Below are 14475 nucleotides of genomic sequence, written 5' to 3'. Positions count from 1 at the left end.
AAAAGTGTTTTCAAAATACGCCTTTGTGCGATTTAAGGTAACATATAGCTAGCAAATGAATGTTAAGGTCAAAAAGGTGCAGTCAATATAAGTCATCTTAATATAGACGGATACGCACTTGTATTATCATCAGTTAATGTGGTGCTTTACCCTATTTGTCTTTGACATTGATTTTCATGTTACATTACAGATTCGTGCATCGTGTACCAAAGGTAATATATAAGTTTACCAGAATTATTGCATACAACTAAATGCCGGTATGATTTCGATATTAGTACTACCTTTGGAAATAAAGTAAAGGCGTTTTACACCGCGGCACACATGGTATGGTATTGCGCCACATCGGTTAGGAGGCACTGGTTTATGTTAAACATAGTTTATATTTTATCAGATCAAACCCAAGAATGCTAAATACAAATGTTTTTTTCTTCCTAGCTTGGAATTGTCGGTAGGACCGGGGCGGGAAAAAGTTCTCTTGTCGCGTCACTGTTTCGCTTGAACGAGCTCAGCGGAGGAGAAATATTTCTAGACGACGTCGACATTTCAACGATCGGTTTGACCAAGCTTCGCTCCTCGATGTCGGTGATTCCCCAGGTAAAACTAAAAAAAACAGACAAGCAGTTATATATTTGTACGTCTAAGGATATTTTTATGTATCTTGCTATAACGTTTTAATATTATTACTTTTAACGTTATTAATATTTATTTAGAATAGCATAAGTTCTGACGTTATTGCTCTGCTCAGATAAAATTCAGTCTAATCTTATAATAAACTGTATTGTTAATTTGCATATTTTACGGCCAGCCAAATGAGTTAGCGAATATTCTTCTACACAACATAGCCTTTATAGATTGAAACAAGACATTTAGTACAGTTGTCAGGATTTTGTAAAGCGCGATTTTATTTTAAGCCACGCAAGTCGCGTGTCGCGCGATATGTATAGGAAATACGTTGCTGACGGAAGTTAGAACATGGTAACGCTGTTTCACCCTCGCCAGCGCTTTATGACTTCTAAAATGGCAAACACTAAGCACGAGATTTTTATTTACTATGTAGTGTTTAACGTTGATGTAAAATACGCTACACCTACCGAAAACAATTAAACATATATTTGGTTAAAATTGGTAATCTGTTAATTTTGGATATATGATGCATTTGACAGACAAAACAAATTTTCACATTTTTCTCATTTCGCTATATATGTATGATTTTAATCATTTTCGCTATATATATATGATTTTAACAAATATGTTGTAAAGAACATTTGACTCTACACCCGTCCAGGCTGTATTGATACATCGTCAAAATATGACGTGAAACAAAAATAACACTGGTCAACAAATTTTCACTTTTTTTTAAACGAGAATGTGAATGTTTTATCTTAGATTTATTTTTCACGCCGATTCCGAATATACCTTTAGTTTTTCTCTAGCACATCACATTTTTTAGATATCACCAATTTTAATTTTTTTTAAAAGCGCTTTGAAAACAACGCACAGCTGTGATACATGGCCTAAAAAATGTCTGACATATATTTTTTTATACACATAACTCGATTCACCACAATAGTACTTCTATGATGGAATTTTTCACTATTTACATTTATAAAATCCTTGGTGACGGGGTTTTATAGCTTAAAATGTAGTTTTTGATCGTCACTAACTGAACCCAGGTTTTCTGGAAATTAGTTTAACTAAGTGTGCAAAAAATGCATTTTGAGTGGCAGGCATAACCCATCAAATGCTAAGCTAAGCAGATTTTCAAACACCGACCGGAAAATAATGCAAGTTGCATTTTCTAAAAAGTTAGCACACAGTCACTAAATGCCAGCCAAGCGCGTCATTCCACCTTTTTGCATTGTGCATCCTTTGCAATTTTACTAATATTTTGTTCGATTAAGAATCCTATCGTTTTGTTTAGCTTAGTAGTTAAAACTGTTTGTAAAGGAATGCTAAAAAGCCCACTTTTCTGTTCCTAGAGCAAAAAAATAAGTAAAAAGGATAAACAACAACATTACTATTAAAATCTGACAATACCGAACATTTATTCGTTTTGTTTTTGTTCTGTTGTAGTGCTACGAAAACTTTTTTAAACAACATTTATACTCAGCTCAGGAAGAGATTTTACATCAGGAAATTAACTACTTAATTACAAAAAACGTTAATAAAAGATCTATCCTATATTGTTTTTAATATCAGTAAAAAAAAACAGATAGAATGGTGCGCGAATCACATTATAGTTGGATAAGGTCACAGTGCGCAATGTGTCTATATTAATAATCAAGCAAAACATCCAAAAAAATAAAATGAGAATATTTCAAAAACCTTAAGTGCTAGAAAATAATTTTCAGAATCAGCGCCGAAAACACATTAAGAATTAATCTATCACATATTCGTTTAAAATTTTCTGTTGACCAGTGTAATTATACATAATGTTTATGATTAAAAATGCGTGACTCGCAGTACAATAGCTGCATTGCAAAACTATTATAGGAAATATACAGGGAAAAAAATGGTTTCAGTTATATGTGAAAGTTGACAAACTACATTTTTGGGGAGATTATAACTTGGTTATCAATTCATACAACGTATATCTTCATCAACTTATCTCATCTGACTAATAATAATGTGTGCCCTTCTAAGAATAGGTTGGCATTCCGTGAAAAATTGGTTGGCACCCTCGGTTAAGATTCACTGGTTGACGTTTTATAGAATAACTTTTCCACGATTTTATTCAGGACCCTGTTCTTTTTGCGGGCAGCCTTCGTAAGAACTTGGATCTATTTTCAGTTTACACAGATGAAGAAATTTGGGATGCCCTCGATAAAGTAAGTTAAATACATTTTTAATAGTTGAGTAATAATAGAATTATTGTGCGTAAAATTAAATAAGGACACTAGAGTTTGTAATCAACTTAGCCCTAGACTCTAGGCCCTAGTAGAACGAACAAAATTCAATAGACAACTTAATACCTTCTCTCTCTATGTTTACCATAATTTAGATCAAAGTCGAAAATCGTGAAATTTCAAATGTCGAAAATTGTGAAATAGCTGGAACTTTCTAGAACCTAGAATTAGTTTCTAACTTTCAGGTCGAAATGAAGCAAGTGGTGGAGAGCTTTCCACCCAAGCTCGAGACAGAACTTTCCGAGGCCGGATCGAACTTGAGCGTGGGCCAGCGTCAGCTGATCTGCCTCGCCCGCGCAGTGCTGAGGAGGAACAAAGTGCTGGTAATTGATGAGGCCACAGCAAATGTTGATTTGAGGTAAAACGTTGAGAACGTTAACTTGGTAGGCAACATTTCCAAACTCGATAAAGCTGTTGTCGTAGTAAAAAAGTAACAAAATTGAAGTTATTTTCCATGAACACTCCTAACATTCTGTCCGGTGACTTGCGCTAGAGTTGGCTATTGTATAACTGGTGGCTGTTCAGAATTATATAAAGTCAACGTATTGTCTTCGTTGGGACAATGAAAGTCCTATAACTTTGACCGGACTTTGTGGTAAATAAGTTAATCAATGGTGGCAAAAAGAAAAACAAGAGATATGTACATTTCTTAAACATTATGTTTGATTATCGACAAGTTGAATGCAAACACATAAAAAACGTTTTATAACGTTAATTATTCATCTATTAGGCCTCAACGTACACTATATTGACTATAAGATAAAAAAAATCGTTACAAAAATTAACAAAGGCTGTATTTTAAATTACACTCAATCAACATAAATTTTAACCGTGTTACGTTTAATGCATTAGATTATCAGAACTTCGATTTTGCTTTAGTTAGATAGTTGTGAATCTCAGATTTGAACAAATGTGTTAAACGGTTTTTGCTGTGTATATTTTCTGTGGTGATTTGCATTTGATATTTCGATAATATGATAGTTTTTTGTTATTTTTTATTTTATTCTTTTTACCTTGTATTTTAACTAAACTGTAAACTGAACAATTTTAAAAAATAAACAGCGCCTTGTTTTTCTCAAGCACTTTCATAGTTTTTGTCCGTTCGATAAGTCTAAAATATCAATAAGCATTTTCAAGAGTTTGGAATGTATAAATAACTGATTTGTGTTCCACCGAACACCAAAAAACAAGTGACGGGCGACATCAAAACACTAATGCGTAGTTTCAGTAGATTTTTTCCTAATAAGTCAAAATTTTGTCAAATATAATTTTTTTAGAAAAAAAATATCAATTTTATGAGTCAAAATTTTTCATGTTTAGGTCAAAAAATAAGCGCCCTATTTATCAGGGTTGCTTTTAATATTTAATAATCTCACTTTGGTTTGTGCTTTATTATTAACGTTGTATGTTCTATCTATACTATAGCTTCCTTAACTTGTTTCTGCAAGCAAAAACAGATATAGGCCGAAAATTTCCAGGCTGAACTTATGGCTTAGATGTGAAAGGGGTAGTTGCCAGGGATTCATTTTTTTTGTACGTTAGTTTGGTAAAGAGGGTGCAAAATTAATTTTACAATATTTTTGCAATCATGATATGTAATTTATTTGTTTACTCATTTTTATGTGTGCCGCTTCAAAACCAAAAGAACATTTGCCTTACCTTCAAGAAAACTTTCGAGCTTGTTTTATTAATGGTCCAATCTGGCGACATAATTCACGAACGTCATATAAATTAAGCTTCTAGCAATGCTTCCCTGCGTTCTACGATGGATGAAACTGTATTACATGGCCTTTTCTCCATGGCCTTGATTAACCGCGACTCTCTATTCAAATACGGCGAAGTATTCTGGGAATGATCGAAAAATAAATTGCATAAGCACAATTTGGGTAAATAATGCGTACGGCCATGTTATTAAATTTGGGCAAGGTGATAATTATAAGCAGACGTCTATTGTTTGCTATATTTTTGCCAATTTTACTCGGTAATTTTTTACCATATTTCTACCCTTTCTAAAGGGTATTCTTCGCAAGATGGTACCAAGGGGGCTTTTGGTGTTTTAATGGTTTGTTAATATTCAATTCTCACTCACGACATTCCATGCAATACCGTTCAGTCTCCTCGTGCCAGCCTGGCCAGAAGTGTCGCATGTTCATGTTTTACGGATTCCCAGGTGACCACCGCCTAGCTTTGCATCGTGAAGTAAAGCAAGGATTTTGGGCCTTAGTATATGCGGAGTTACAAGTCGTAACAGTGTTTTATCTTGGTCGTAGAAATGAATTAAATCGTCTTTAAGTTTTGGCCAAATTGACTCCAAAGGTGCCTGGTCATATGCTAGGTTTTTGGCACAGCGTTATATGTGGGTCTGTGTGTTTGCCTTAACCATTGGAAAGCTCGAGCTATTTCTTGGTCTTGCTCTAGTGCTTGCGCTAATTCACCCTTTATCAAACCACTAGAGGCACGAACTTAGTAGCGACTTTCGGCGCATCGGTCTTCGCCTATTCGACTAAAAGTGTGCAGTTTTGTGTTTGACACCTGAAAGATGTATTAGATTAAAATCGTATTGCGACATGTGCTCGACCCATCGGGCACACTGTCAATAGAGGTCCTTAGACTGCTTTAGCCATTTAAAAGAAACGTGGTCAGTGCGCAAAGTAAAAGCTTGGCCTAGGAGGTAGCAGCGAAATAACTTGGTGCCTTAAACGACCGCTAACAATTCTTTGCGAGTGATTGAAAAATTTCGTTTTTTTTCGTGTTCTTTTCTGAAAATCAGGGTAGCGAAGGACTAATGATCTTATCAAAGAAGATTTTAGTTTGGTGAAGCTTGTCTGGCACTTGTCCGACCATGCGAATGGCCTCGACCTTCCTGTTAGACGTTGCAGCGGCGCAGCTATTTTGGCATAATCACGTATGAACTTGTAATAGGAAGTTTAACCAACGAACTGTCGTACTTGCTTTGTATTATTCGGGGCCGGTCATGATTTTACTGCAGCGATTTTTTCGGGGTCACACAAAACACCTTCGGTAGATACAATGTGGCGTAAAAACTTTACCTCTTACTTAAAAAGAGCGCACTTCTTGGGCCTGAGTGTGAAGCCCGCGTCAGCAAGTTGATGTAGCAGGCTCTCCAATCGCTCCAGATGCTCCTGAAAGTTGCACCCAAACACAATGATATGATTCAAATAAGCGTGTAGCCTACTCCTTGCCATTCTATGCCTTTCAAAACAATACGCATTTGTCGCTAGAAACTAGCAGCGGAATTGCAAAGACTTATTGGCATCACATTGAACTCAAACAGACCCATGTGGAACGCGAAAGCGGTCTTTTCGCGGAAACTCTTATCCAAGGGAATTTGCCGATACCCAATTTTAAATCTAGTGTATACTAAAAACCTTAGATAAAAGATCGAGGCTCCCGTCTACTAGTGGTATAGGATAGCTGTTTTCCTTTGTCACTCGGCTTCAAAGTTTGAATGGCATATCGAGTAGACTTTGTTGCATGACACTTTGACAGGTTACGGTTAACTTTGTTCCATACTTTTCTCGTAATGATGATAACCGCTGAACCCGAATGGACACGGCAGGTTTTCGATTTATAATATTAACGAAGGAGTGAGGCCTTTGACCAGATGCAATTTGTACAATAGACTGTTTAGGTATATCACCGAGGTCAAACCTGCTGGCGTCCTGGTCTAGTGGCTGGTATTGGACGCTAAGCCATTAGGTTGGGGCGCAAAAGAATCCGGCTTATATCTGTTTTTTGCAGAAACAGGTTAAGGAAATTATAAAACAGGCAACGTATATACTAAAACACGAACCAAAATAAAATGTATAATACTTAAAATTAACCAAGGTAAGTAACGCAACTTATAACGGCCAACTAACACAAAATAAATTAAAATAACTCTGAGATTTGACAAAATAGTAAACGACAAAAACGTGTATTACTATTACGTAAATAGGCCGTTTAGTTAGTCATTCTGGCTGAAACATTTTCCGAATGGATTTCCATGTTTCCAGAATTATTAGACCCACTGCATTACAATCAAAACTTTTTTTTAGTTATTTCTCAATAAAATATAGCAAATCTAATAAAACACTAAAATGTAATTGCAACTCTTTTATGTGGTAAAATGCCCCCATAATGTGTATCCACTTTTGTAAATGTTTGGTTCAACTTTTCAACAACTCTTTAAAGGTGTCTGCATCCATTCGAATTTATTTGGGCATTTTTTGTTTCTATGCGCATATTTGTGTTAAATTCACCCAAATTCCCCTTTCCGAAATTATTTCACGAACCCGTTTTCTGGTGGACAATAAACTTGTTTCGAGGCGGTTTAAAAATGCTATTAATTTTTGTAATGTCAAAGATTTAAAAAGGTTGCTGCAAAAATCTGATCGAGTTAATAAGGATTAGGTTATACCTTATTAGGTAAAAATGTTAAAATATAACATGGGTAAATATTTTTTTTCTTGAAACCACCAGGTTTGTTTATTTTAATCCAAGCTTACTTTCTTTCGGGTTATGCAGTGTCAAACACCAGTGCAAATATTTGCCTTTTTGCAAACTGGCGCTGACTGCTGACTATTGACAACTATATGAGGCCGTCGTCTATCACGTTGCAATGTAAAACGCGCCACGCCAAACACAGCTGAATGGTTGAAGTGTCGTTCCGCACTGTTTGAAGCGCACTACAGTGTTGTGCAAAGCCCTCATAACTTTCGTCCACACAAAAAAAATTTATTATGATGTAGACTTGTACTTTTTAATTTTTTAGAACCGACGCGCTGATTCAGAAAACCATACGTGAAACTTTCAAAGACTGTACCGTGTTGACAATCGCTCATCGGATCGAAACCATCATCGACTGCGACACTGTTATGGTAAGTATGAGTAGAAGGTAAAAGCAGGCCTGGACAACATGCGGCTCCAACCTTTAATGCGGCCCGTGTGCGCACACAACATCATATTATTTTTGGTTTATTTACGTACGGTGTAGTGGTTGACGTATTTGGTGTATAGTAGGGCGGGTCGCGAAAACACTTTTTATTCAAATCCACCTGCCTCATATGGATTTTTATAGATAGACACCTAAAATCGTTGTATACCAAATTTAAGCTCATTTGAACATGTATTGGTGTGAGGAAATTGAGTTGAATGTTTGCCGAAAATCGCAAAATCGGGTAAAAATGCGAAAATTTAGGTTATGTTTAATCTATGTTTTTCAAGTGAAATTAATTTGCTGTGATCTTATACTTGTTTTTAGACAGTTATGCAATTACTGAAGTAAGTTAGATCTACAGAGATTGCATTTTAATATTTATTTGCAGTAGTATTGCAAAATGAATTTTTGCCGAAAATCATTTAAAAAATTTTTTTATAAAAAGGCAAAATTTCGTAAAGCCTTCAATCTGCAGTTTTCAAGTCAAACCAAATAAATGTCTATGGAAGATAAAGACTCACTGCAGATGGATATAACGGCAGGAGACTGCGTTTTAATACTAATTGCGCCAGTACTAAAAATCGTTTTTTTGCCGAAAATGTCAAAAAGCCTTGATTCAGATGATGCATGGAGTTTTCGGGAGTTCAACTTGGAAAGAATCATTTCCCCTCTTTTTTTTAATTCACAAACGGTTTTGTTTTCTTCTGTAACAATTCTAATTGCCCTTTAATTGACTGGGTATATATAACTGATGTGGTTGTTACGTGCTTAATTAGCACTACAAAATTATCACAGGTTGCTAATTACGCCGACTGTAAATTCTAACATTCATTATTAATTTTGCGCCTTTGTTCTTAAATGTAGGGCTAGGAATTAGGTTTTCGCATTTCGAGACATGTATAATTGTATATTAACGTAATATTCTTGTGCGCTGTGGTGTTCGCCGTTAATTGGACTTTAGACATGTTTTTTCCTGTCTCTAAACATTTCTGCAAATCTCACAATCATTTATCGCTTGTTTTCCGGCGCAGTTTAACTTCTCACTAAAAGGTCCGCCCAATGTTATCTTTCCACGAAACGGCCGCCCTGTAAGGCAGGCCTGGGGTTTTCGGGAGCGCGTCGGTTCCCGTGAAAAGGAGTTTAGTTTTAGCGTATATTACGAGCGGCTCACCGCCTACAGCGGTGAGAGACGTCTGGGTGTAGCCTTGCGAAATTAGCGAGTAAAACTTTAAGTTTCATTATGCTCTGTCTGTCGCCTTTGTAAGTAATTGTGTGTGTCTAAGTGTCATTATTGTTTGTGGTGTGGAAATATTCTACTCTTGCAACCAATACATCTGTACATTGGGTTTTCTTGTTGTGGTCTTTAATATAAGTTCTCTTTGGTAGGTTATTTTTTGCCCGAAAATTAAGGACTCACAGCGACTTTACAGGAGGCCTAGGTAATTTTCTAGAATTACTAGTAAAGTCGTAACAGTGGTCCTCTGTTATTAAATTGATTCTGTTGCATATTCCCAGTTTGTCATTTCGGTATAATCCTTCGCTTTAAATCTAGTGCTGGTCAACGCCGCTACGCACAGGAACAAACGTGACAATGAACCTTTTTTCTGTGACTCTTGTACTGCAAACAAATTTATATTTCCAATTATATAAACATCGTGCGAAATTTCAAGTGGAGTCTATTTTGCCATTTGAAAAAAATAATCCATTATTTACTTATTAATTCGTAAAACAACAAACTGCTCTTGACTACATTCCAAGCCAATTTGTTATCATCATACGCTATTGGGCTTGTCCAGACTCAACGTTTTGTTTCACGTGTGCGACAGTTACCGTAATGACGTGACCTATATTATTCCACATGATGTAATCGGTATGATCTAAGAAATTGATACAAACTGATAGCAGGGTGGATCTAAGGCACGTGGCCATGTCGAAACCCGCAACATTAAAAATAAAACTTTGGTCAGCGATATAAAGGGTTTTGCGCTTTGCGCGAATCGATTACATCGATATAGCTTTTGTATTGAAAGTAACTCCTGTCCAATCTAATACTTTATCCAAATAAACGAACCGGTTTTGTTCATAGCGTTATACTTTTATGACGTCGCGTTTAGATGTAACTTTGTAACGTAACAGTTTGACTTAACCCTGTGACATCATCTCTGAAATGATTATCATGCCCACCAAACAAAATTCCTAGATCTACGCCTTGCTGAAAGTGGTAGCCTATCCCCTAAAACCCTCCTTAACTACCTGTTGCGCCTTCGCAAGCTCATTGTAGTTCAAGTCGATAGTGGCGCTGTGAATGCTGATTGTAGCGCGTGAAAGTGCATCTGCAACATGGTTGTACTTTCCTTTGATGTGTTGAACGTCCGTCGTAAACTCTGATATAGCGGTAAGATGGCGTTGTTGACGACTAGACCATGGTTCTGAAATCTTTGCAACTGCGAACGTTAAAGGTTTATGATCCGTGTACGCGGTGAAGATACGACCTTCAAGGAAATACCGAAAATGTCTGATAGCTAAATGCTAAACAGCTCACGGTCGAAAGCGCTGTATTTAACTTCGGATGGTCTTAACTGTTTACTAAAATACGCCAATGGTCGCCATATGCCACCAATCAACTGCTCGAGTACCCCACCGATTGAAATTTTCGAAGCGTCGACCGTTAAAGCCGTTGTAGCATGCTGTTGCAGGTGTTAATAAGGTCGCATTAGCCAACGCAACGTTAGCTGCTTTGAAAGCCATTTCCAAACCATTTGTCCACACCAGCGTTTTTGGTTTACAAGCAAGCGCTTGATAAATAGGCCTCATAATGCGGGCTGCAGCGGGAACAAAGCGATTATAAAAATTTATCAAACCTGTGAACTCCTGTAGACCTTTTAGAGTTGTAGGTTGTTGAAATCTTGTAATCTCTGAAACCTTGTCGGGCAGAGGGATGGCACCGTTTTTATCCACGCGATGACCGAGAAAATCGAATCGATTCGCGATTTTCCAAACTGACATTTCGCTGGATTGATGACAAGGCCATTGTTTGACAACTGTTGAAAAAGCATGTTCAAATGATCGTAATGCTCTTCAGCTGACTGACTGGCAACCAGGAGGACGTCCAGATAGACGAACATAAAGTCAAGTATAATGGTTGGAGGTTGTAGTAAGACGTAATAAGAATATCAAAGCCCATACAGAAGTAGGTATCATTTTGGACGTTTCGAATAACTCTTTATTCATTTTCAACATAGAGAGAAGTCACTGATGGAAGTGTATATATAGTGCAAAGGCAGACATCAGAAAGAAGGAAACGTGGATAGACACATAATCTTAACCGGATGTGCGGCGATAAGAAGGTAGGTCGCCGATAGCAGATAAGGCCATCCACGTGATCAGATGTTGAAAAGATAAAGTGGTATAGAAGCTTGGTCTGCGTTAATTTCCGGGTTGTGCCGTGTTATTTCAACGGTTTCCTTAATCAAAAGACGACGCCAACACCGACTTGTCGCAAGAATCTTGGGGTTTTTAAAATCGATTTTGTGACCAGGATTTTGATGCAAATGCCTTGCCACGTCTGTGTCCTGCGTGGACCGTGATGAAGGGTCGTGGTTGTCCATACGCACTTGTAGGTTACGCTTGGTTTGTCCAATATAAGTAGATCCGCACGAACATTGCACTTTGTATATAACTCCTGAACGACGTAACACATGCTGGTGGTCCTTGTGTATAAAAAACGAACTGATAGGTGTGGTTTCGTGGCTGAAAATAAATTTGACTTTATTTTCGGTGTTGCGCGCTACGAAGGTAGTAAGTTCTTTGCATATGTTCATCGATGTTTTTCCAATAAACGGGAGCTTCATTGTGATGGTATACAACGGTTTGTTTTCTTCATGCTCTACCATTTTGTTTTGCACGTCCTTGTGTTTTTGGTCAAGAAACCTGTAAATGGCAGTATCAATAAACTGCTTGGGGTACCCATTCATCATCAACATTTTTGAAATATTGCGAAATTCATGGTGCATCCCCATGTAAGTGTTACAAATTCTGTAAGCCCGGTGTAATAGGCTATTTATCAGGTTGCGCTTGTATTTAAATGGCACAAAACTTGACCATCTTGTTAGGAGGCCTGTATGGGTAGGCTTGCGATATACGTGAGTGCTGTGTCCATTAGGCATTTTCTTAACCAGTACATCCAGAAAGGGCAGATTATTATCCTTTTCCCACTCACAGGTAAACTGGATATTTGGATGGATGCCATTTAGAGTGCAGAGAAAAGCCTCAATTTCATCACTGTTGTAGAATACGGCAAAAATGTCATCTACATAGCGGCATAAAAGATGGGGTTGTGCTGGGTTTTCCACGGTTTGATCAATTAACCAGTTCATGAAAACATCAGCAAGCAGAGGGGCGATCGGGGAACCCATTGCGACGCCGTCGATCTGTGTGTAAAATTTTTGCCTGAATTGAAAAGTGATGTCATTGCAGGTCCAATTTAACATTTTCTTGAACTCAGATTTCTTGAGTCCATGAAACAGCTTAACACCTTCCTTGTATATGTTGTTGAGAATCAGGTTGGTGGTAAATTCAACTGGAATGTTAGTGAACAGGCTTTTTACATCGTAAGATACCATGACCTTGTCATACAGTTGTGTGTGGTTAACACGGTTCACAAAATCAAAGGTATCTTTTATATTGGTGGGATGTGCGCGCAGTGGTTGTAGAACTTCACACAGCCATTCGGCACAGTCATAGCAGAAACATCCACGCGAGTCTAGAATTGGTCGAAGTGGTACGTTGACCTTATGTACTTTAGGAACGCCATACAGTGTAGGGGTACGGGCAGCGGTTGGTCTAATTCTGGCGTACACATCATCTTCCAGTTTATCATTCTTGTGTAAACGATAAAGAAACCCTTGAAAACGACTAAGCTTGGAGAGATTGTTGTCTTCCTGGGTGGTGACAAACTTGCTTGAGTCGTTTAAAACGGAATAAATCTTCTCTTCATAATCCTGGCTGTCAAAAATAACAACACCATTTCCTTTGTCTGGCTTGCAGATGGTGATGGTCTTGTCCAGACTGAGATTATGAAGGGCCGTACGTTGTTCATCGGTGATGTCCATCTCAGTGTGACGCCTTTCATGGAAGAAGGAAGATTTATATTTGCTATATAAATTCATCAGCATACGTTTGCAGTCGATTTTCTTAGCAAATCCAAGCATCGGCCTTAATTGCTGGTAAAAGTTCTCAAATTCCGTTTGTACATGGGTGTAATTGAATTTAGTAGGAAAAATACCAAAATTCAATCCTTTATTAAGTACCGTTTTTTCCACAGACGATAAGTTCTTCTTGGATAGATTAATTATGACTGCAGGCTGTGTGTCATCAAAATTGGTGACAAGTCCGAGATTTTTTAGTTTCTTGTTGTGGATGGTTCTTGTGAAAGCAACTTGTTCCCGAGAACGAACGTCTAAGAATCTGTTGACGTAGACACGCGATAAAGCCCCAATCTGTTGGTTAAGTATTAGACGAATATCTTGCTCTTCGTGCAAAAGCATGTCTATTCGTCTATGGTGCGCTTTAATCTCATTGGTCAATAAGTTCTTTCGGAAGGTAGCTGTTCTTTCACAGTGTGCAAGTTGACGTTTGTACAGCTTGAATCGTACAAACTTCGGTGTAAGGTTGTAGCGTAGGCAAGTCCGTAGAAAAGATACGTCCTCGCGCTTTTTGGCAAGCTTGCGGATGGTACTCTCCAGCTTGCGAAGAGTTCTTCTCGTCTTTTCTCCATAGTGGCTGACAATAAACTTTGGAGCATAATGGTTGGAGGTTGTAGTAAGACGTAATAAGAATATCAAAGCCCATACAGAAGTAGGTATCATTTTGGACGTTTCGAATAACTCTTTATTCATTTTCAACATAGAGAGAAGTCACTGATGGAAGTGTATATATAGTGCAAAGGCAGACATCAGAAAGAAGGAAACGTGGATAGACACATAATCTTAACCGGATGTGCGGCGATAAGAAGGTAGGTCGCCGATAGCAGATAAGGCCATCCACGTGATCAGATGTTGAAAAGATAAAGTGGTATAGAAGCTTGGTCTGCGTTAATTTCCGGGTTGTGCCGTGTTATTTCAACGGTTTCCTTAATCAAAAGACGACGCCAACACCGACTTGTCGCAAGAATCTTGGGGTTTTTAAAATCGATTTTGTGACCAGGATTTTGATGCAAATGCCTTGCCACGTCTGTGTCCTGCGTGGACCGTGATGAAGGGTCGTGGTTGTCCATACGCACTTGTAGGTTACGCTTGGTTTGTCCAATATAAGTAGATCCGCACGAACATTGCACTTTGTATATAACTCCTGAACGACGTAACACATGCTGGTGGTCCTTGTGTATAAAAAACGAACTGATAGGTGTGGTTTCGTGGCTGAAAATAAATTTGACTTTATTTTCGGTGTTGCGCGCTACGAAGGTAGTAAGTTCTTTGCATATGTTCATCGATGTTTTTCCAATAAACGGGAGCTTCATTGTGATGGTATACAACGGTTTGTTTTCTTCATGCTCTACCATTTTGTTTTGCACGTCCTTGTGTTTTTGGTCAAGAAACCTGTAAATGGCAGTATCAATAAACTGCTTGGGGT

The 14475-nt window shown here is 37.8% G+C and overlaps 1 protein-coding gene across 1 annotated transcript in view; it reads left to right on the top strand.

Moving 5' to 3' along the window:
• The window catches only part of LOC146159140 (ATP-binding cassette sub-family C member 4-like), a 31872-nt gene extending 23679 nt beyond the window's left edge, over positions 1-8193 (top strand). The window contains exons 25-29 of the mRNA XM_083384882.1: positions 436-594; positions 2739-2828; positions 3092-3264; positions 7681-7786; positions 8170-8193. Of these exons, the coding sequence (XP_083241008.1) occupies positions 436-594; positions 2739-2828; positions 3092-3264; positions 7681-7786; positions 8170-8193 (552 nt within the window). The remainder of the gene's footprint in view (positions 1-435; positions 595-2738; positions 2829-3091; positions 3265-7680; positions 7787-8169) is intronic.
• Positions 8194-14475: the final 6282 nt, after the last annotated feature.

Source organism: Ascidiella aspersa, chromosome 3, assembly GCF_963924565.1.
Source record: "Ascidiella aspersa chromosome 3, kaAscAspe10.2, whole genome shotgun sequence".
NCBI classification, from domain to species: Eukaryota; Metazoa; Chordata; class Ascidiacea; order Phlebobranchia; family Ascidiidae; genus Ascidiella; species Ascidiella aspersa.
Note: the sequence above shows the minus strand (reverse complement) of the source record. Positions and strands in the feature narration are given on the sequence as shown.